At 40.4% G+C, this 24,433-nt stretch overlaps 2 protein-coding genes and 1 long non-coding RNA gene across 4 annotated transcripts in view; 2 read left to right on the top strand and 1 right to left on the bottom strand.

The window, feature by feature from the left end:
- Positions 1 to 6,841, bottom strand: part of LOC126989127 (glutamate receptor ionotropic, delta-2-like) — a 50,929-nt gene extending 44,088 nt beyond the window's left edge. Inside the window, exons 1-3 of the mRNA XM_050847697.1 lie at positions 6,618 to 6,841; positions 6,392 to 6,520; positions 6,190 to 6,303 (exon numbers count right to left, since the gene is read on the bottom strand). Of these exons, the coding sequence (XP_050703654.1) occupies positions 6,190 to 6,303; positions 6,392 to 6,520; positions 6,618 to 6,766 (392 nt within the window). The 5' untranslated portion in view covers positions 6,767 to 6,841. The remainder of the gene's footprint in view (positions 1 to 6,189; positions 6,304 to 6,391; positions 6,521 to 6,617) is intronic.
- On the top strand, positions 336 to 3,958 carry LOC126989117 (uncharacterized). 2 transcript variants are annotated; one of them, XM_050847690.1, is made up of 5 exons: positions 336 to 581; positions 1,138 to 1,581; positions 1,783 to 2,113; positions 2,468 to 2,602; positions 2,923 to 3,958. In XM_050847690.1, exons 1-5 carry the CDS (start codon positions 452 to 454, stop codon positions 3,872 to 3,874), a joined length of 1,992 nt encoding a protein of 663 aa, XP_050703647.1. In that variant the 5' UTR covers positions 336 to 451; the 3' UTR covers positions 3,875 to 3,958. The 2 variants fall into 2 exon arrangements, with proteins under 2 accessions (XP_050703647.1, XP_050703648.1); XM_050847691.1 differs by having other exon boundaries at positions 2,468 to 3,958.
- A 12,333-nt stretch (positions 6,842 to 19,174) lies between the features above and the next one.
- On the top strand, positions 19,175 to 20,628 carry LOC126989115 (uncharacterized). The gene is made up of 2 exons (XR_007742890.1): positions 19,175 to 19,490; positions 20,339 to 20,628. It is a non-coding gene; the product is annotated as an uncharacterized LOC126989115 (long non-coding RNA).
- Positions 20,629 to 24,433: the final 3,805 nt, after the last annotated feature.

A 24,433-nucleotide genomic window follows, 5' to 3' on the forward strand; every position in this document is an offset into this window, starting at 1 on the left:
GCCGCATGGCTATACATTCGGGTTATGGATTAGTCGTAGTAAACAAATATTTAGTTCAGCTGTGATTTGAGATAGATACTCTTTGCCGTTCTGTCAGATTGCCCCTGTATACCAAATGACCTGCACTCGGGTGTTGGGAACAAGATCACCAGAAATAAACCCCAACTATTGCTTTTCGTAATAAGTAAGCTACCCCTACAGTTCGGCAATTTCGCGCGCGCGCGCGAGAGAGAGAGAGAGAGAGAGAGAGAGAGAGAGAGAGAGAGAGAGAGAAGGGGGACAGCTCACAGTTCCAGTCACGAATGCTTCTTCTAGATAGAAAACATGATTCTAAACGCGATTTCTCCCTATAATAGCCTTGATATTTATTATACGTAATTACAGGTGTCCTGTGACTTTGAATGTCTACATCCGGCTGACGACGAAAGACAAAGTGAAAAAAGACAGACTGATGGAAAAGTATCCATGCTTTGTAACGCTAAAGGGTCTTCACAACCACTCTCTTCAGTCTGCAGAAGCCCTCAACCAACTTAGGATTCTTCCCGAAACAAAAGAAACTTTCATCAAGTATTTTGAGCAAGGTAATTGTGTTATTATATAACTGTACTAATATATATATATATATATATATATATATATATATATATATATATAAACACACACACATAAAAGTATATATATATATATATATATATATATATATATATATATATATATATATATATATATATATATATATATATATATATATATATATATATATATATATATATGTGTGTGTGTGTGTGTGTGTGTGTTATTCATTTGTCGGCTGCAGCCTCTGACGAGACAGCCAGACGTTACCCTACAGATACGAGCTCAGAGCTCATTATTTCCGATCTTTGGATAAGTCTGAGACCACCACACCACCACACACCCCATCCCCTTACCCAAGGGGGACAGTAACCCCTCGCATTGTCAGCGAAAAATCCCACTTGGGTTTGCGGGAATTGAACACGGCTCTGCGAGACGCAAGGCCGATCCGCTTCCACTGAGCTATCGAGAGGTGTCTGAACTATCGAGAGGTGTGTGTGTGTGTGTGTGTGTGTGTGTGTGCGCCAGTGCATAATATTGACATTTCCCTTGTACAATTTGCAGGAATGTCAGTACCTCAAGCATCAAGACATCATGTACTAAAGTTGGGGCTGTGTGATGATCTATATGGCCAGGCAAATCATGCAATCAACCCATCGGTCCGAGCTCTACATCACATGAGGCAACGATGGATCAATGAACAACATGGGGGACTTGATAACTTATCCATGGCAGATTGCATTAGCAAATATGCCGCAAACAACCCAGAAGTGACAATAATACAGGACATAGAAGAAAGTCGCTTTTCTGTGGTGCTGGTAACTCCTTTCATGAGGAGAGTGCACACTCAGTTCAGAGAGGCTGGAGAAATCGTCTTCGTGGATGGCACAGGATGTGTTGATCAGCTCAATACATCTGTGATACCCTTCCTCTGCGCTGGACCAGCAGGAGCTGCTCCTCTTGCTCTGCTGTTTACATCTTCCCTAGATGCAGCAATGCTTACGAAAGGTGAGAGCATGTTTATCAAATGTATAGCGTGATGTTTCCTTGTCTATTGTTCAGCCTAACACAATTACCGAGCACCTGTATTATCCCGTTGTGTGTGTGTGTGTGTGTGTGTGTGTGTGTGTGTGTGTGTGTGTTTTGAGAGAGAGAGAGAGAGAGAGAGAGATTCGTATACTTCTGTAACCGCTTTTTTTCTCATTACAGGCTTTCGTATGGTAAAACTAGCTGTCGGAGAAAATGCGTTCTATGGGACACAGTCACCAGAAACGTTCATGACCGACAACTGCAGCGCTATGAAAGGAGCCTTGGCAGCAACCTGGCCTGCAGCTCGACAGTTTTTGTGTGTTTTTCACGTACTCCAGCAAGTGTGGCGATGGCTACTAGACTCCAAACATGCCATAAAAAAGGAGGATCGCCAGGAGATGATGGCTACCGTGAAGTCACTGGTATATGCATCATCGAAGGGTGATTTCTTCAAAGCTTGGCAAGAGTTCAAAGCTAATCCTCTTTCACAGAGGTACACCAACTTCAGCAGGTATTGTTAAATTCTATTAATCTCATTCGCTACAAAAGTTTTTTTAAAAAGAAAAGCACATGAGCATATCATCATACCTCTCAACGTCATTATATTACTAATACTAATATTACTAATAAGTAGTAGTAGTAGTAGTAGTAGTAGTAGTAGTAGTAGCGTATACTATACTATAGTAGCAGCAGGCGTCTCATTAATAACACTAACAACAACTATAATAATAATTATCATAGATACCACAAGCATCACTATCTATTCAGAAAACTATGCAGTAGCAATTGTTACCTACAATGAACTTATACATTTTGGTGTATTGGTGTATTAAGCTATTGATATTATTCTTTCTTCGCTTTTCAGCTATCTACAATCATTAATGGATAGGAGGGAAGAGTGGGCCATTGCGTTCAGGGAAGGTGCAATGCTACGGGGTCACCATACGAACAATTTCTGCGAGGCAACCATGTGCATCATAAAGGAAGTTGTTCTTAACAGGTAAGCATTTAAGGGAGACAATTATTTTCAATATTGCATTTTGTATACGTGGGGTATTACAATTTATCCCCAGGTCAAATGACTGCTGGAAAAGCATGCACATAGCTTAAATGCAATTATTGATTTCCTAAAACAAATACATTAGTTTCATTTATGTAAGACTATCATTGAAGGAAGTATTAATGAATACATGTCGACTGTGGTTTATGAATTAGTTTGCAATGTGTGTGTGTGTGTGTGTGTGTGTGTGTGTGTGTGTGTGTGTGTGTGTGTGTGTGTGTGTGTGTGTGTGTATATCATATTTTGTTTCATTATTTCAGATGCAAGGCATACAACCCTGTGCAACTTATTGTTTTCATGGCCGAAATATTCAACGGCTACATGAAAAAAAGACTGGTAGACGTTGCACTAGGGAGACGGAAAGTGAAGAATGCCAGTATGGGCACACTTTCCCTGGATGCAGTAACCCCCCTAGGAGGAGGAAAATTTCAAGTAGCAAGTCAGTCTAAGGCTTCAGTTCAATACAAAGTGGACATGCAAACTGGCTTTTGCGAGTGCGTTGTGGGACAGACTGGCTCGCTCTGCAAACATCAAGCCGCGTGTGCAGAGCACAGCATGGTAGTTCTGCCCCAAGTTTTCACTGCCACAAGTGAAAACAGGCGATGGCTGGCGTCTGTGGCAGTGGGCGAGGAAAAAAACCCTCCAGCAAGTTTTTTCGAGGGATTGCTGGAAACACCAAAAAAAGTGCATAAAGAAAATTGCTCCACCTCTGCAGCTGCAGAATGTATGTATGACCAACCACTGTTGGAAAATGACTCCATTTCTACAGCTGCAGAGCTTAGTGCTATGCACGACCAGCCAATGTTGGATCGTAAAGTGAAGAGTTCTAATAATCGGAGTGGAGAATTGAATGAATTCATGGCAACTCTTCAAACTCTAAATGATAAATACGGGGATGAAAACACTGGCTCAGCCCTCAAAACAGCCATAAAGAGACTGAACATGGTAAAGAGTACAAACATGCTCAATAGCATACTGTACAGTGTAGGTAGCGGTCTATGCACTAATGGAGCTGGCCGAGGAAAAATTCCGTGCCAGCCAAGCTCGGTTTCACGGCGAGGGCCAGGCAAACCAAGAGGAGCAGCACCTCTTGGAAAAGGACGCCGAGCCAGTGGTGTTGCAAAAGACCGCAAAACCAAACGGCCACGAAATTTGTCAGCTAACATTGCCGACAACGTAGCCAATGCAAAGTCGCATGGAACTGGCCACTGAGACAATAGTACGTATTCTTTTGACCATAAGTAAGTTACTGTGTGTGAAATAATATATGTTCAACTGGTTTAAGAAATATTCATTAATTCCACCCCCATTATATATATATATATATATATATATATATATATATATATATATATATATATATATATATATATATATATATATATATATATGAGTGAAGAAACTAATGCAGTAGTTCAGAGAGAGAGAGAGAGAGAGGGGATCATATACTTACCATGAAGAAGAAAAATAAACATGATGAGTGCATATATAAAGCCCTTTCACATTATATTATATCTACCTTGAGAAAAAATTACTACACGATCAGACAGAGACGCAGAGTCAGACAGACACATAGATATACCTATTCTTAGCATGATAAAGAAATAAAACATGATAAATTCTTATATATAGCCCTTTCACGTTAAATATTTACCTTGAGAAAAAATAACTACACTATACAGCATGACACAACGCACACGACGGATACGTGCATTCACACACAAATAACGGCGAGCGCACACACACACACAGGTGATATGTCTAAGAACGCCGAAAATCACAGCGCGCAGCAAGTTTGTTGGAGTCACCCCTTAACCTCTAAGAACGGCGAGAATCACAGCGCGCAGCAAGTTTGTTGGAGTCACCCCTTACCTAAAGCCGTCTGCCTACCGTTCTCGCAGGAGTGCGAGTGGAGTATACAGAGTGAATATATGCGTCCGGGTTCATGGGTGGTCTTCAGGACAGCATGTAGGTAGTTTTAAGCCACTCGGCTGTGACTGAAAAATCCGAGGTGGTAGCGTGGGGATTCGAACTCGCGTCGTCCATCACGTGGTGAGTGTGGGCCCAGCATGCTACCACTTGCAGTCACCGCCTACCCATGTGACATATAAAAGCACAGGAATCCGGGGTGCAACACACTTCTTCACCGGCAGCTGAAGAGTCCACCTCGTCTCTCGCAGCTTATGGGCGAGTAAATACCGTGTGTGATAATATTTGGTAATATCTATAATATGTGTAATAAAATGTATAAATATGACTTGTTTTTGTTTCGCCCTCCTACAAATATTTTACAATGAATGAATGTTTACGTAATAAGAGTAAACAAACCAGTAATTCAAAGAAGAAATAAATTTAAATAACTAAATAATGAAACTAAGGTTGAATAATGGCAGAGTAATGATATTAAGAAATAAATAAAGTAATAAATTGTAAATAAATTATGAAATAAATGAAAATGTTAGTTTCATTCCTATTTTATAAATTCATGATTCTTCTTGTTCTTAATATTTTCTTGTTTACTATTTATTATTATATTATTTTATTCCATATATATATATATATATATATATATATATATATATATATATATATATATATATATATATATATATATATATATATATATATATATATATATATAGAGAGAGAGAGAGAGAGAGAGACCCGTACACCTCCCACCACGACCTGACTGCCGTGTCGTGATTGATTCGCCGAATGTTCGCCGAACATGACCCCGAATAGTCTTGGCTATTCGGCGACATGTCGGAGACATGTCCCCGAATAGTCGGCGACAGGTCGGCGACAAATTCACCAAAAAAATTAAAAATTCAACAGTCAAAATTCGGCGACAATTCGCCGAGCACCGTGAATTGGGCGCCGAATTGTCTGGGACATGTCGGCGACATTTCGGCGACAATTCGGCGTCCATTTAGCATTCGTGCACATTCGGCGAATTTTTCATGCAACATGAAACTTTCGTGGCGGTCGTGACCAACTGTCAAAGTCGCGCGGTGGACGCAGACATGTCCCCGAACGGCCGAGAACAGGCAAGAAAGATGCCGAGCTTGTCCGCGACACAGGATGACTTGCATATTCGCGCACATTCGTGAACCAAAATTCGGCAGTGTATTTGGGGCTTTACTGTTGTGCAGTAATGATTTTTCAAAACCAAAATGTTTTATCCTTTCATACGCCGATGGCTCTAATCTGCATTATTCAACATCTTTTAATAGGAGGCCCTATAACAGAAAATTCAGAATCAAGGCTGGACGCTTAACAAATGTGGAAAAAGGTTCTTATTGTCCTTCAATGCCTCAGAAACTCGATTTCTCCACCTGTCAAATTAACACAGTTTTGTATTATATTAATATGGTTATTTTTACTAATATAAAAACTATCATTATTATCATTTTAACTATTACAATTACCAATACCGTTATTATAATTGGTAAATTTGGTGTAATTAACATTATGATAATCATTTATCTTATCATATTTCATAATTACACTATGACAAAATTACTTACTTGAAATTCATTCCTTGCTCAAAATACTTGATGAGTCTTCTGTTACAAAACTGTTTGTTTTGTCTTTCATCTATCATTTCGGTTGCAATTTTTATGGTGGGTGTTTTCAAAAACCTGATAGAAGGAAATAAGAATATTACTAATACATGGAACATTGGAAAATATAAAATAAATAATGAATATCGGGAATCATTATACCCACTTGGTGTATTTGTCCGGAAAAGGTTGAAGAGTTGAAACTAGCTTCATTCCATATGCCGGCGACAAAGTAGCTAAAAGAATCCTTCCTTCATCAGGACTTATGTAAGGAAGATAAGTATAAATTCGTCCACTGCAATATATCAAACAAAAATTAATTAAGAGTTTTCCTGGACATATAAACTTACATCAGTGAAAAGCAATATAAATAGACCAATAACATATGATACCTTATTGTCCTGGGATCCGCAAGGCTAATAATCAGGGCATCAAAAGTTGAAGATAAATGGTGAAGATATTCATTGTCCGTCAGGTCATTTGGAGGAAGGTGAGTTATGAAAATGATTTTGGTATATGGCGTCAAGAGGCTTTTCTTCATGGATATCTCGGCAAAGGAAGCAATGCAGGAAGGATCATCACTTATCACCACAATAATTGGGCACCATGATACACGCCTTAGCTGTTGTAAAGAGAAAAAAAAATCAGTTATGAGGCAACGTCCAGGGCTAGTGGTTTTGACGTATACTTCGGTTTTAAAAGACGCGTCAGTCTGTTTCACGAGGATGTCGAGGATATGTTCCAGTGAACCGCACCATCGATCTCATCATCCATCATGTATACCACAACGACTCCACCCCCGACCTCGACATCCCCGAGTCTGTGTTACGTGAGCTACTGGAATACTTTTTTTTTTTAAAGCTAAGGAGACAGTTCAAGGGCGTAAAGAAAAATATAAAAAAAGCCCGCTACTTACTGCTCCTGAATAGAGGTCAAAGGAGTGTTCAAAAAGAGAGGTCAATTTCGGGAGGAGAGGTGTCCTTATACCCTCCTCTTGAAAGAGTTCAAGTCGTAGGCAGGAGGAAATACAGATGAAGGAAGATTGTTCCAGAGTTTACCAGCGTGAGGGATGAAAGAGTGAAGATGCTGGTTGACTCTTGCATAAGGGGTTTGGACACTATAGGGATGAGCATGAGTAGAAAGTCGTGTGCAGGTGGGCCGCGGAAGGGGAGGAGGCATGCAGTTAGCAAGTTCAGAAGAGCAGTCAGCATGAAAATATCGACAGAAGATAGAAAGAGAGGCAACATGGCGGCGGAATTTGAGAGGAAGAAGACTATCAGTATGATTAGGAGAGCTGATGAGACGAAGAGCCTTTGACTCCACTCTGTCAAGAAGAGCTGTGTGAGTGGACCCCCCACACACATGAGATGCATACTACATACGAGGGCGGACAAGGCCCCTGTAAATAGATAGCAACTGTGCGGGGAGAAGAACTGGCGGAGATGATACAGACCGACCAGCCTCGAGGAAGCTGATTTAGTATGAGATGAGATATGAAGTTTCCAGTTAAGATTTTGAGTTAAGGATAGACCGAGGATGTTTAGTGTTGAAGAACGTGATAGCTGAGTGTTGTCAAAGAATAGGGGATAGTTGTTTGGAAGATTGTGTCGAGTGGATATTTGGAGAAACTGTGTTTTGAGGCGTTGAAGGACACCAGGTTTCTCTTGCCCCAATCGGAAATAATAGTAAGGTCTGAGGCTAAGCGTTCTGTTGCCTCCAGCCTTGAATAGTCAAGTTTCTGTAGGGTGGGTCTTCGATTAAAACAAGTTGAGTAATGCAGAGTGGAGTCATCGGCGTAGGAATGGATAGGACAGTTTGTTTTGGAAAGAAGATCATCAATGAACAACAGAAAGATAGTGGGAAATAGGACAGAACCCTGTGGGACACCACTGTTAATAGGTTTAGGGGAAGAACAGTGACCGTCTACCACAGCTGAAATAGAACGGTCAGAAAGGAAACTGAAGATAAAGGTACAGTGAGATGGATAGAAACCGTAGGAGGGTAGTTTGGAAAGCAAAGATTTGTGCCAGACCCTATCAAAAGCTTTTGATATGTCCAACGCAATAGCAAAGGTTTCACCGAAACGGCTAAGAAAGGATGATCAAGAGTCAGTTAGGAAGGCAAGGAAATCACCAGTAGAACGCCCCTTGCGGAACTCCTACTGGCGATCAGATAGAAGGTCAGAAGTGGAAAGGTGTTTTTGAATCTTCCGGTTAAGGATTGATTCAAAAGCTTTAGATAGACAAGAAAGTAAAGCTATAGGACAGTAGTTTAAGGGATTGGAACGGTCACCCTTCTTAGGCACAGGCTGTATGAAGGCATACTTCCAGCAGGAAGGAAAGGTAGATGTTGACAGGCAGAGGCGAAAGAGTTTGACCAGGCAAGGTGACAGCACGGAGGCACAGTTTTTAAGGTCCATAAGCCTTCTGATGATTGAGGCCAGAGAGGGCATAGAAAACATCATCTTAAAGAATATTTATAACAGGCATAAAAGAGTCAGAGGGGGGATGGGTAGGAGGAATATGCCCAGAATCGTCCAGAGTTGAGTTTTTAAAAAAAAGTTTGAGAGAAGAGTTCAGCCTTAAAGATAGATGGGACGTCAGTGTTGCCATCAGGACTGAGGAGTGGAGGGAAAGCTGAAGAAGTGAGGTTGGAGATGTTTTTGACTAGATGCCAGAAACATGGAAACATGGAAACATGGAAATGCAGGCAACAGAAAGCCTATTGACTCATTACGAGGTTGCCCGCTTTGGTGATTTAGTCTGCTCGACAGCCACTTGGGGCCTGGGGAGCAGATGGAAGCACCTCGACATTGAGGAGCAGATGAAAAGCACTTCGATATTGAGGAGCAGATGAAAGCACCTCAATATTCAGTTCACTCCTGACGCAGCGAAGTGACGGTCGATTCTATATTTGAAGGACTTGATGGTATTCGCATTTACTACTTCTGAAGGAAGATTGTTCCAGTGACGAATGACTCAGTTTGAAAAGAAACTCCTTCCGATGTCTGTGTTACATCGACTCGACTGAATGGGTAAGCCGTTATTTCTAGTTCTTAGATTGGTTTGCAGTTCAAAGAATTTGGAGTAATCGGCGTTATTGAAGTTTTTTAGATACTAGAATCACATCCCCTCGCAGGCGTCTTTTCTCCAATGTAAAGAGATTGAGTCGCTTGAGTCGTTCCTCGTACGGTTGAGCCCTTAAGGTTAGAATCATCTTTGTGGCGCGTCGTTGAATCCTTTCCAATAAATCAATGTCCTTTCTGTAATTAGGAGACCAGAACTGTACTGCATACTCGAGGTGCGGTCTTACCATGGAATTATACAAGGCTAGCATCACGTCTGGCGTTTTACACTCGAAGTTCCTCACTATGAACCCGAGCATAGTGTTGGCTTTGTTGTAGGCATTTTTACAGTGATTCGCGTGTTTCACGTCACTGCTGATAGTGACTCCAAGATCATTTTCCTCCTGCATCTCTTGCAGAGGTTTCCAATTCATGATGTATGTGTGGTTACTATTTCTGGACCCAATGTGCATGACTTTGCATTTGTCAACATTAAAGGACATTTGCCATTTTTCTGACCATTCGATAATCTGATTGAGGTCTTTCTGAATGATTTCGCAGTCGGTCTTTGTGAGGGCCTTTCCACCCACCTAGGTGTCATCAGCAAATTTCGATATTGTTGATTTCAATCCTGATTCGAGGTCGTTGATATATATGATGAAGAGAATGGGTCCCAGCACTGACCCTTGAGGCACTCCACTTTTGACTGGAAGCCAATCAGAAGGCTGTCCGTTTAGAAATACTCGTTGTTTTCTGGCGGTGAGCCAATCTCTTATCCCCGCAGAAGTCACAGGAAGAGTTAGAGAAAGCAAGGTCTAGGCATTTTCTATTAATGAAAGAGTTTTTGTTAGCCGGAGAATAGATTTGGCACGATTCCGGGCAGAAATGTAATGTTCATAGTTAGCATTAGTTCGAAGGCTCTGGTACCTTTTGTGAGCTGCCTCTTTATCATTGACAGCACGAGAACAATCATGATTTAACCAAGGCTTTTTAGCGTGAAGAGTAGAGAAAGTACGTGGAATGAATGCCTCCATTCCAGAGACAATCACCTCTGTGATGCACTGAGCACACACAGAGGGGTCTTTATCCTGGAAGCAATAATCATTCCACAGGAAATCGGAAAAGTACATCCTCAGGTCGTCCCACCGAGCTGAAGCAAAATGCCAGAAGCATCGCCTCTTTGGTGGGTCCAGAGGGTGTACAGGAGCGATAGGACAGGATACAGAAATAAGATTGTGATCGGAGGAGCCCAACGGAGAGAACAGTTTGACAGAATGAGCAGAAGGGTTTGCGGTAAGGAAGAGGTCTAGAATGTTGGGCCTGTCTCCTAGACGGTCGGGAATACGTGTAAGGTGCTGGACCAACTGCTCAAGAGCGTTGAGGAGAGCAAAGTTGTAGGCTTGTTCACCAGGCTGGTCAGTGAAAGAGGATGAAAGCCAAAGCTGGTGGTGAACATTGAAATCTCCTTGGATGAAGATTTCAACGAAGGGAGAGTGGGTCAAGATGTGCTCCACTTTAGAGTTCCAGTAGTCAACGAATTTTACATAGTTAGTAGAGTTAGGTGAGAGATAAACAGCACAGATGTATTTAGTAATAAAATGACAATGAAGTCTTAGCCAGATGGTAGAAAATTCTGAAGAATCAAGGTTGTGGGCACGAGAGCAAGTGATGTCGTTGCGCACGTAGGTGCAACATGCAGCTTTGGATTGAAATTTAGGATAGAGATAGTAAGAGGGAACAGAGTAGAGATTGCTGTCAGTAGCCCAACCTGGCAACTTTTTTTTTTTTTTTTTTAAGTGTCGGCCTTTAGCTCCAAAATGAGTTTGGGGGTGCCAAATAATACCCTCTTTATATATTTATATGTTAATATATATTATATTTTCATATATTTATATTATATTTTCATATATTTATATAATAGTAATATTTTGAACTCGTTTAGAAGGATAAAGGGGACCCGTAACCAAATGGGGCCAAGAAGCAGAACCATGAGTGCAGTACAAAAGTTTTCTTTTCTTTTTTTAAAAATTCCTGTCTACATAAATGTTCATGAACACTTCACATCTAATAGACAAAAATTGGCTAAGTAAATTATCTTCAGGTATGAGGACAGAATAGCAGTTTATATGAGAGAAAACTTTAGAGGCCATTTTATCAAAACTATTTTTTTTCTTTAAACTTTAACGCTATAGAACTCCGTCAGATTTTATGATAGGTCTTCTTTAAATGCTTGTTTGTTTGTAATAGATTTTTTTAAAGTCAACTATCATTGCAAAATATGATATTTAAAAATATGCTATTTTATATGAATATTAAATACATAAAATCCACGAAATTCACAACGGGCAAAGAAAAAAAAAGCCTTTTAAACAAAAAGTACAATGAACAATTTTTAGAACAAATAAAAAAAGGTAACTTCCCAAAGAACCAAAATAATCCGACTAACTGTCAAGATCTATTCCTTTTAATTAAAAAAGGTCGAAATTCTTTAAAAATATTGAAAAAAAATCGAGATGTTTTCATAAACTTTATGGGACATGTTATTTTAATCAAAAAGTAATGAATCATGAATGGTTAATTAAATTTCGACTGTAAATTCCAAATGAGGGGTAGCCTGCCCTTAACTTTACCATAAAGAGAAGCGTGAACGGTAGCATGCCTTTCCTCGACATCCTTGTGAAACAGACTGACGAGTTTTTCAAAACCGAAGTATACGTCAAAACCACTAACCCTGAAAGCCTTCTGAGGATTGAGGACAGAGAAGATATAGAAAACATCATTTTTGAAGAATCTTTATAACAGGCATAAAAGAGTCAGAGGGGGAATGAGTAGATGGAATATGCTCAGAATCGTCCAGAGTGGAGTTTTTAGAGAAAAAATTGAGAGAAGAGTTCAGCCTTAAAGATAGATGAGACGTCAGAGTTGCCGTCAGGACTGAGGAGTGGAGGGAAAGATGAAGAAGTGAAGTTGGATATGTTTTTGGCTAGATGCCAGAAGTCACGGGAAGTGTTAGAGAAAGCAAGGTTTTGGCTTTTCTATTAATGAAAGAGTTTTTGGTTAGTCGGAGAATAGATTTGGCACGATTCAGTGCAGAAATGTAAAGTTCATAATTGCCATTAGTTTGAAGGCTCTGGTACCTTTTGTGAACTGCCTCTCTATCATTGACAGCACGAGAACAAGCGTGATTAAACCAAAGCTTCTTAGCGTGAGGAGTATAGAAAGAACTTGGAAAATATGCCTTCATTCCAGAGACAATCACCTCTGTGATGTGCTAAGCACACACAGATGGGTCTTTATCCTGGAAGCAATAATCATTCCACGGGAAATCGGAAAAGTACATCCTCAGGTCGTCCCACCGAGCTGAAGGAAAATGCCAGAAGCATCGCCTTTTCGTTGGGTCAAGAGAGTGGACAGGAGCGATAGGACAGGATGCAGAAATAAGATTGTGATCGGAGGACCCCAACGGAGAGAACAGTTTGACAGAATAAGCAGAAGGATTAGGGGTATGATGAGGTCTAGAATGTTGGGCCAGTCTCCAAGACGGTCGGGAATACGTGTAGGGTGCTCGACCAACTGCTCTAGATCGTTGAGGATAGCAAAGTTGTAGGCTTGTTCACCAAGCTGGTCAGTGAAAGAGGATGAAAGCCAAAGCTGGTGGTGAAAATTGAAATCTCCTAGGATGGAGAGTGAGTCAAGATGTGCTCCAGTTTAGAGTTCAAATAGTCAAATATATATATATATATATATATATATATATATATATATATATATATATATATATATATATATATATATATATATATATATATATATATATATATATATATATATATATATATATATATATATATATATATATATATATATATATATATATATATATATATATATATATATATATATATATATATATATATATATACATTGCTGCCTATTGCCGGTGGTGGAACCTGATGGTCGGTCCATAGGCTCTTTATATATATATATATATATATATATATATATATATATATATATATATATATATATATATATATATATATATATATATATATATATATATTTTTTTTTTTTTTTTTTACGTCGCTGCCTATTGCGCCGGTAGGCATCTTCAGTGGGGCCTGATGGTCGGCCCAAGGCTTCTTCCAGTGGGGCCTGATGGACGGCCCAGCCCGTTCTGGCGCAGGCGAGTGTTTATAGTGGCGCCATCTTGCATTGGCTCATGCTGCCCCCGGAACTCGTTCTTGATTCGCTTGGACGGCTTCCTCTAGAGTCCGGTTGATGGGTGGTCTTCAGGACAGCATGTGGGAGTTTTAAGACACTCGGCGGTGACTGAAAAATCCGAGGTGGCAGCGTGGGGATTCGAACCACGTCGTCCATCACGCAGTGAATATATATATATATATATATATATATATATATATATATATATATATATATATATATCTATATATATATATATATATATATATATATATATATATATTTCACTTATTCGCGATATTTTATGGAGTGGCCACCAGATGTCTCAAGCCGCGGCCACACAGCTGAGCTCAGTTCTTCCTGTGTGCCACTTGAACAACAATACAGTACCCACGCTGCTACGCTACTCAACAATAGGGGTGGGGTGGTACCGGTACCAGTACCATGACTAACGGTACCAGCTATACGGTACGGTACCGGTACCAGACTGCTCGGTACCGGTACCAATACTAGCCAGCCGCTCATGGTGTCCCTCATTTCTTTCTCACACGAGTGAGGCTGAGACTGAGTGCCTGAGTGGATATCTCGGTGATATGGATATTCTCTCTCTCTCTCTCTCTCTCTCTCTCTCTCTCTCTCTCTCTCTCTCTCTCTCTCTCTCTCTCTCTCTCATCACTATTAGGTTATGACAGGCAACTAGGCAAGACACAATTCAGGCGGTTCTGGTGACACGCGGCATGAAGCTGTTTGTTGTATGGGTGTGGTTGTGTGGTTTTTAAACAGTGCAAATGGCGGCCGGGCTGGTATTGAGGGAAATAACTCCTCGTACAAGACTCGTGATGTACAGTTTCTGATATCATATTTACCCCATTATTCTCACTAACATTAATAATTGATAATGAACACATGGATATTTTTTTTCAAATAAGATTTTTTTATGTAGCTTGTACTGCTCCTTAGTCATACAAACTTAAGCCACCTGTGACATCAAGATCAAGATCATACAAATGGCGGCCGACGGAAAAACGGGATAACAGCCAGACATGGGCAATCCCCACCGATTTAATTTTTGAATAGTAGTTATTAAATCGCAATGCATTCTATGGTAACATATTATAAGACAGCTATGGTCTATGAAGGATTATAAACAATAATAAAGGTTTGCTTGCCGTTGTTATTGGATAAGACGAAAAACAGACCCTTAAAAACACCCCAAAGAAGAAAGAAAAAAATCATTAAAAATTTGTACATTCGACGAAGGGCTAAACTTTCAGGCATTTTTATGTGAAAAAGGTGCGCGCTATACGCCGGAAAATGCGGTATTTATTTTTCGACAGAAACCTACCCCTTGTTTGATTTAAATTGATTTTTATTTACGCGACCTCTTCAAGGACGCAATACTCGCGTAAATCTAGAGTTACCTGTATGTATATATATATATATATAGAGAGAGAGAGAGAGAGAGAGAGAGAGAGAGAGAGATTTTTTTTACAACAAAGGAGGCAGCTCAAGGGCACAAAAATAAACAATAAAAAAAAGCCCGCTAATCGCTGCTCCCATAAAAGAATCAGAAGAGGCGGCCAAAAGCAAGGTCAAACTCGGGAGGAGAGGTGTCCTGATACCCTCCTCTTGAAAGAGTTCAAGTCGTAGGCAGGAGGAAATACAGATGAAGGAAGATTGTTTCAGAGTTTACCAGCGTGAGGGATGAAAGAGTGAAGATGCTGGTTAACTCTTGCATAAGGGGTTTGGACAGTATAGGGATGAGCATGAGTAGAAAGTCGTGAGCAGCGGGGCCGCGGAAGGAGGGGAGGCATGCAGTTAGAAAATTCAGAAGAGCAGTCAGCGTGGAAATATCGATAGAAGATAGAAAGAGAGGCAACATCGCGGCGGAATTTAAGAGGTAGAAGACTATCAGTAGGAGGAGGAGAGCTGATGAGACGAAGAGCCTTAGCCTCCACTGTCCAGAAGAGCTGTGTGGGTGGAGCCCCCCCACACGTGAGATGCATACTCCATACGAGGGCGGACAAGGCTCCTGTATATGGATAGCAAATGCGCAAAGACTGGTGCCAGACTCTATCAAAGGCTTTCGATATGTCTAGCGCAACAGAGAAAGTTTCACCGAAACGGCTAAGAGAGGATGACCAAGAGTCAGTTAAGAGAGCAAGAAGATCGCCAGTAGAACGCCCCTTGTGGAACCCAAACTGGCGATCAGATAGAAGGTTAGAAGGGTAAAGGTGCTTTTGAATCTTCCGGTTAAGGATTGAAAAGGATATCCATCTGATTCAAAAGCTTTAGATAGACATGAAAGTAAAGCTATTGGGCGGTAGTTTGAGGGATTGGAGCGGTCACCCTTCTTAGGCACAGTCTGTACAAAGGCATACTTCCAGCAGGAGTAGGTAGGAAGACACCTACCGAACGGGCGTGAGCTACTCCCGGTGAGGATATACGGGAAGCGAGGAGGGTGCTGAAGCCCTTCAAAGACCCTTCCCATGTCCTCACTAACCGTTTCCCTTTTGTCTCATCAACACCAGAGAGCAGTTCAGTATGCTCTCAAAAGACAGTTCCTCTCTCTTTCTACACCACACTACATTCACACAACACACACACCTTTACCCAAAATTCAAAATTCAAAATGGCTAACGAAAACACCTCCTCGGAGTCCCCGCCTGGGGGGAGGACCATAAATTCCCCCAGAGAGGACTCCCCATCTGGCTGCCGACTTGAGAGGTGTCCTGATAACTCCACGAACCTCCTCTTTATCAATTTCTGCAACATTCATGGTCTTCGTTCTAATTTTCATTCTGTGGAACACCATCTCTCCTCCTCTAACATCACCTTCTCTTCCTCACCGAAACACAGCTTTCTGAGGCTACTGACAGCAACCTCTACTCTGTTCCCTCCTACTATCTCTATCCTAAATTTCAATCTAAAGCTGGATGTTGCACCTACGTGCGCAACGACATCACTTGCTCTCGTGCCCACGATCTTGACTCTTCTGAATTTTTCACCATCTGGCTAAGACTTCACTGTCATTCTATAACTAAATACATCTGTGCTGTTTATCTCTCACCTAACTCTACTAACTATGTAAAACTCTTTGACTATTTGAGCTCTTAAGTGGAGCGCATCTTGACCCACTCTCCCTTCGCTGAAATCTCCATCTTGGGAGATTTCAATGTTCACCACCAGCTTGTCTTTCATCCTCTTTCACTGACCAGCCTGGTGAACAAGCCTACAACTTTGCTCTCCTCAACGACCTAGAGCAGTAAGTTCGGCACCCTACTCGTATTCCCGACCGTCTTGGAAACAGGCCCAACATTCTAGACCTCTTCCTTACCTCTAATCCTTCTGCTTATTCTGTCAAACTGTTCTCTCCGTTGGGCTCCTCCGATCATAACCTTATTTCTGTATCCTGTCCTATCGCTCCTGTACATCCTCTGGACCTGCCGAGGAGGCGATGTTTCTGGCATTTTGCTTCAGCTCGGTGGGACGACCTGAGGATGTACTTTTCCGATTTCCCGTGGAATGATTACTGCTTCCAGGAGAGAGACCCCTCTGTGTGTGCTCTGCGCATCACAGAGGTGATTGTCTCTGGAATGGAGGCATACATTCCACGTACTTTCTCTACTCCTCATGCTAAAAAGCCTTAGTTTAATCATGTTTGTTCTCATGCTATTACGTAAAGATAGAGAGGCAGCTCACAAAAGGTTCCAGAGCCTTCGAACTCCCAATAACTTTGATCTATAGATTTCAGCGCGGAATCGTGCCAAATCTATTCTCCGACTTACCAAAACTTCTTTTATAAATAGAAAATGTCAACATCTTGTTTCTTCTAATTCTTCCCGTGACTTCTGGTATCTAGCCAAAAATATCTCCTCCAATTTCACTTCTTCCTCTTTCCCTCCTCTACTTAACCCTGACGGCAGCAGTGCCGTCTCTTCTGTCTCTAAGGCTGAACTCTTCGCTCAGTCTTTCTGTAAGGACTCCACTCTGGACGATTCTGGGCATATTCCTCCTACTAGTCCCCCCTCTGACTCCTTTATGCCTGTTATTTAGATTCTTCCTATTGATGTTTTCTATGCCCTCTCTGGCCTCAACTCTCAGAAGGCTTGTGGACCTGATAGAGTGCCTCCTATTGTCCTTAAAAACTGTGCTTCTGTGCTGACACCCTGCCTGGTCAAACTCTTTCGTCTCTGCCTATCAACATCTATCTTTTCTTTCTTTTTTTTTCCAATAAAGGAGACAGCTCAAGGGCACAAAAAAAAAAAAGCCCGCTACTCGCTGCTCCCAAAAAAGAATCAAAAGATGTGGCCGAAAGAAAGGTCAATTTCGGGAGGAGAGGTGTCCTGATACACTCCTTTTGAAAGAGTTCAAGTCGTAGGCAGGAGGAAATACAGATGAAGGAAGATTGTTCCAGAGTTTACTAGCGTAAGGGATGAAACAGTGAAGATGCTGGTTAACTCTTGCATAAGGGGTTTCGACAGTATATGGATGGGCATGAGTAGAAAGTCGTGTGCAGCGGAGCCGCGGGAGGGGGAGAGGCATGCAGTTAGCAAGTTCAGAAGAGCAGTCAGCGTGGAAATATCGATAGAAGATAGAAAGAGAGGCAACATGGCGGTAGAATTAAGAGGTGGAAGACTATTAGTAGGAGGAGGAGAGCTGATGAGACGAAGAGCCTTAGACTCAACTCTCTCCAGAAGAGCTGTGTGAGAGGAGCCTCCCCACACGTGAAATGCATACTCCATACTAGGGCGGACAAGGCCCCTGTATATGGATAGCAACTGCGCGGGAAAGAACTGGCGGAGATAGATAGATAGATAGATACACCTATTTTTATATATATATATATATATATATATATATATATATATATATATATATATATATATATATATATATATATATATATATATATATATATATATATATATATATAAATATATATATATATATATATATATATATATATATATATATATATATATTGTTTTTTTTTTTTTTTACGTTGTTGCCTATTGCGGTAGGCATCTTCCAGTGGGGCCTAATGGTCGGCCCATGGCTTCTTCCAGATGGGGCCTGATGGTCGGCCCAGCCCGTTCTGGCGCAGGCGAGTGTTTATAGTGGCGCCATCTTGCATTGGTTCATGCTGCCCCTAGGAACTCGTACTTGATTCGCTTGGACGGCTTCCTCTAGAGTCCGGGTTGATGGGTGGTCTTCAGGACAGCATGTGGGTAGTTTTAAGCCACTCGGCGGTGACCGAAAAAATCCGAGTGGTAGCGTGAGGATTGGAACCCGCGTCGTCCATCACGCGGCGAATGTGGGTCCAGTACATCACTACCGCCTACCCATATATATATATATATATATATATATATATATATATATATATATATATATATATATATATATATATATATATATATATATATATATATATATATATATATATATATATATATATATATATATATATATATATATATATATATATATATATATATATATATATATATATATCTGTGGAGGGGTGGCTGAGTCGTCAAAGTAACGGCCCCGCGTTCAGGAGGACGCGAGTTTAATCCCCGACCGGTGCCACCAAGCTGGGATTTTTCAGCCGCCGCCGAGTGGCTTAAAACTACCAACATGCTGCCTAGAAGACCACCTATCAACCCGGGTCCAGATTCACTAACGCCTCGCAGATACGACAATCTTAAGTGGATCCAATATGGCGGAAATAAGAATGTCGTATCTTGCGATTCCCAAAAGAATCTTAAGTCCGCCATGTTTAGATTTTCCTGCCTTAACGCTGTTTCACACTCCCGCCGACAGACGGCGTAGTATGATGTTGACATATTTCGTTCAACCAATGGCAGCGCTCGATACATACGTACTCTAGAGACAGTAGCCAATCACCACCAGTGCAGCACGTGGCCCGTGACAGAGGCAGACGATGTTGTCTGCCCCACCGGGAGTACGGAGATGAAGTGAGGAAGTTCAGGTAAGCCAATCACTTGTCATGTGGAGAGTCAGCTTGGTATATTGTTGCTAAAACGTGCTAGTGAGTGAAACATTTTTGTTAACCTGCATGAAGGTATCCTTTAGGTAACGTTATAAACGTGCCTTTCTGTCAGTTTTTAGCCATGACTTTGTCCTCCAAGTTGTCCATGATCAGTCTCATTACCCTGTTTTGACCTCCTCTGTAGGTAAAAGTGTAATATACTTGCATGCACCAAGTTATCTCACCATGGAGGGGAAGGGATATGGGTGCACACACACTTCAGTACGTGGTGTCATTTCAGTATTTTCATAGAGGTGATGCCATTTACTGAGCAGCAGAGCTTAGCAAACATATCAGTCATTAAGATTTGCCACTTTTGCCACCAGGGCACTGCCCAGCAATGTGGCTAGGATTAGGAGTGGAGCTCAGACATTGTCAGCTGCTCAGATATTGGGAAGTAGATAAAACGGCATACTTTCCAAAGAGCAGCTCGCTGTATTATGGCTTAAAACACTGTCGCTCTACTATAAGTGCAATAACAATAAGTAAAAAGCTCTTTCATAGTGCTTGAGATAAACTAACTTCCTATTAAAACATAGATACTTTAAATTCACTATTATAACTTAGTCATTGTATTTCTTTGTTTTCTTCATTTCCACAGATTAAGTTTATTAACTATGTAAACTTTCTACTTCATTGCTCTTAACCTTTAACTACTAGCCAGTCACTTTAACCTCTCTCTCTCTCTCTCTCTCTCTCTCTCTCTCTCTCTCTCTCTCTCTCTCTCTCTCTCTCTCTCTCTTATGATCCTGGTTATGATGACCAAGCAAATAATTTTCCTTTTATAGGAGACTGAGTGTAACCTGTAAGTGTAGTGGGTGCTACAACACCTAGCAGCCCATATGTCCCAGCAGTGGTGCAGCGTCGGACCCTTAAACTTCCAGGCAGGAGACACAAGATAAAAGATTCTGAAGAAGCAAGACCAAGCATATATTACTGGATAGTTTGCAGAAATGTGTAGATTTCCTTGAATAGTTTCAACCAGAATGACTGCAATAGCTGGAGCTTTTCAGGACTTTGTTGAATATTGCAGGGCATGAAATTCTGTATTTCTTATGCATCACTAAAGGTCTCTTTTGCTTTCTTCAAACATGTTTTGTATTTGCAATTTATTTAATTGTTTTCTATAGGAAATAACATATAAAAAGATGTTTAATAGCAGACTGTGAAGAATTTCTCCAAATAGTACACACCACAGGTGCTATATGCTTTACATTTTATTAAGTGTATAATAAGCTCAGCCATATTGTCCTGCAGTTAATTTTTAGAGTCAGATAATTTCTCCCCTTTTTTTACAATTTAAGTTGTGATTGTGTTCATGTATACCAGCAGTTCTTTCTTTAATTATATTAGTAAAGAAGTTTTTATTATATATATGAAGTCAGATTAAATGACTTTCAAAAGCATTATAATCAAGTTCATTTAGCCTGTGTCGCTATCAAAGTTATACGCCTCTGTGGTCTAGTGGTTAGCGTGCCTGGCTTCTACTCCGCAGGCCCGGGTTCGAATCCCGGCCCGGGCAGTCGGCGTGCAGCTCACCCAGCTGTTCATCCTCCCTCTCAGGCTGGTCGATAAATGGGTACCTGGGGAAGGTAATATGTGGTAACCCAGATATCACACTGGCCATGTGTCCCGGGGTAATGGGGGGTCCCTTCCACCACAGTCTCAAGGGCCAATGTTACGGAGATGAGCACCGAGGCCATGCGCTGCTACTGCGTATCCCCCCAACTTTACTACTTTTACTCTCAAAGTATATAATTGTGTGTTTGTGTGTATGTTAGTGTGTGTGTGTGTGTGTCACATCCTGGAAAGCCCAAGACTTCTCCCAAAACTCTGATGACTCGAGAAAGAGTCTGGCTTCCAGCTATATCTTGAGAGCCAACAGTCGCCGTGGAAATTTTCTAGGTATAGTGTAATGTGTTTTGACAGTGGGCAGTGGCTTTGTCTTTGAAGAACTCAACCGAGTTCTTAACGAAACACACCCATACACCAATTTGCTCGATGATTTCCTGTATTTTATTGCCAGTACACTATTTAACACATTTAAATATTTAATAATGTATATATCAATGCCCACTTTTTCATTATGTTCTCAACTTGTGCTAGGAACATATGAGTCAGTACTTTAGTAAGGTTAGGTTACATAAATGAAAAAAAGTGCATATTTGACTTCAAAACAGAAACATTATTTTCTTGTCAATACCCAAAAAATAACTTGAATTTCAAGGTGAGCAAGAATTTTTTATTGTCTATGGACAAAGAACCTTTATTTTCTAATTTTAATATTGTGCTATAAGTAGAAAATGAAGTAATTATATATTTTTCACTTAACTTTTTTGCATGAAATAAATATCAATATATATAAATATTTTGCCTCAACCTAAAATCATAAAATTCTTTTTCAATTATAGTAACTATGAAACTATGAGTGGGAATAAAAGTGGGTGATGAATCAAACCTTGACGGGTGTTGCTAGGTTGCTAATTTACCAGCAATAGGTTACCATGTGATGGAGATGAGCACCGAGGCCACACACAGCTATGTGTATGCCCCTAACTTCACCCTACCTTTACTAGACACATCATCTATAACACCCAGTAAAACTAGCATACTAAATAGTAAATGTAATACCTTAATACAGTAAACATCATTGAGACAAGGATGAACCATGGGATGACTAAATTACCAAAATATCCAACAAACATATAATGCATGTTGCCAAGAATGGGTAATTGCTTAGCAGGAGCAGTCTATTTGAGATGCATATTACTTATTTCCTGTGGTATGTTATGATGCTTTTTAATGGGGATCTGTTTATTACCACAATAATTCAGCTATGAAAGTGCTACAGCAAATTTACCCCAGAATTCACTATAACAATCTCTGCGGCATATATCGTCCAGCCGTCTTCACTCCCAAATCTATTTACAAACTAACAGACTCATTTTAACCTAGTGGATGGTAACCTAACTCTGCTAAAATTGTAACCGATAATTGCCGCTGGGAATAGTAGCCTATTGTTACAGAGAAGAGTAAACTGTCAACCCAAGTATGAGACTCACCAAATCAACTCTAGTACTTTCATAATTGCTTCCTGGTGATAACTAACTCCACAAAAAAAGACATGATAATTTACCCAGTAATGAATAGTTTGTGTCTCTAAAATAGGTCGCTAAAATCTGCTAAACAATGGCAAGGGGACACCCAGAAATATGTTTAGGGAGATTGGAGGGCAGAGAAAAAGACTAACCAAGAGAAATTTTGGGGGTGCAGGACCTGAAACATCATCAATCGTAAACGGGTGGGGCCCGGCCCATCCTTGGTTGTGCTAGTGATCTAAGGTATTACAAACTACAAATTCAGACTAAATTATTCACCGAGCATGTATGAGTACCCACGTTACCCCCTGGTGGATCTCCTGCTAGCATTTCAAGCACTTCATATATATTATCACGAGTGTTTACAGCAGGATATTTGATTCAATAGTGTAGGAGTTCACAATCACCACATATTCAGAGAATGGTATTATATACGGTTGACACGTCCTTTTAAAGCAATGTTTTGATAGCACAGTGACGTTTTGTTCATTATTTTGGCAGCGGGTCTTCCTCTTCTTCTTCATTCCTCCTTGTGTTGTGGAGAAAATTTGCCCTACGTACGGGTCGCGATATCTTACGCCATGCCTGGAGCTGCCGTAAAGTTACGGTGCCGGAAGAATGTCGTAACTGTTTAGTGAATAGCCCAAAGCAGCCGAAGGTTGCCTTAAGACATTTTTTGTGACTTACGAACGTCGTAACTCGTTAGTGAATCTAGGCCCAGGACTGGTCACCAAAACACTGAATGCGGGACGATACACTGTTTTTAGCATTAACATAACTTTTAGAGCATTAGGATAATGTATAGCTATAATAAACTTCAGACGCGACATCCTGCTCATCATAGTTTACAAAATTAAACAACATCGCACGGATAGTCCGGACATTTCATTCTGCCACACCGGCACGCTAATCACTCAGCCACCGCCTTCCCAAATATATATATATATATATATATATATATATATATATATATATATATATATATATATATATATATATATATATATATATATATGTATATATATATATATATATATATATATATATATATATATATATATATATATATATATATATATATATATATATATATATATATATATATATATATATATATATATATATATATATATATATATATATATATATATATATATATATATATATATATATATATATATATATATATATATATATATATATATATATATATATATATATATATATATATATATATATTACAAGTTAGGAACCAGACATGCTCTTGTTTTCTCCTGAAAGAGATGTCTTCCGTGGGCCATTTGAGGTTGTACCTCCCGGCTTCTAGGTGGAGTTTCTGAGGGTTTTTCTTATACTCAAGGAATATTTCAGTTTTTTGGTATCTCAAGAAGGGCGTCTGATATTCTCTAGAGTTGGTGGAGAACACCTGGTGACAGGTGCCACTGGCCAGGCCTCGAAAGGGTCGCAGAGTTGGGTTAGACGTTTCGGAAAGTGGGAACGAATTGCTGGTTCCTCTCCTCCCTTGCCAGCTCTGCTCTGTGTGACTACGCCGGCCCCGTTCAATGGGACAAAACTTCGAGGACAATTTCTGAAAAGTGCCGGGTTGTGAAAGTCTCTCTCGTGACCGAGGCTCAGGACAAGTGATTGGTCTTTGAGACGTTTTCAAGACCCTGTGGGAGCGAACTCCCAGTGTTGGAGGCATCTAACACAGCAGTATCTAATTTCCATGCACAGTTTTTATCTAACTCAATTTATGGTCACACTTAAAGTTATTTCGAAAGCGCT

Source organism: Eriocheir sinensis, unplaced genomic scaffold (genome assembly GCF_024679095.1).
Source record: "Eriocheir sinensis breed Jianghai 21 unplaced genomic scaffold, ASM2467909v1 Scaffold106, whole genome shotgun sequence".
In the NCBI taxonomy this organism is placed as follows: domain Eukaryota; kingdom Metazoa; phylum Arthropoda; class Malacostraca; order Decapoda; family Varunidae; genus Eriocheir; species Eriocheir sinensis.

Coding starts and splice junctions, on each gene's coding strand:
- LOC126989117 (XM_050847690.1), top strand. CDS start 452: ATGGAAAAGTATCCATGCTTTGTAACGCTAAAGGGTCTTCACAACCAC. Junction 582..1,137: donor CATCAAGTATTTTGAGCAAG/GTAATTGTGTTA, acceptor TACAATTTGCAG/GAATGTCAGTACCTCAAGCA. Junction 2,603..2,922: donor AAGGAAGTTGTTCTTAACAG/GTAAGCATTTAA, acceptor TCATTATTTCAG/ATGCAAGGCATACAACCCTG.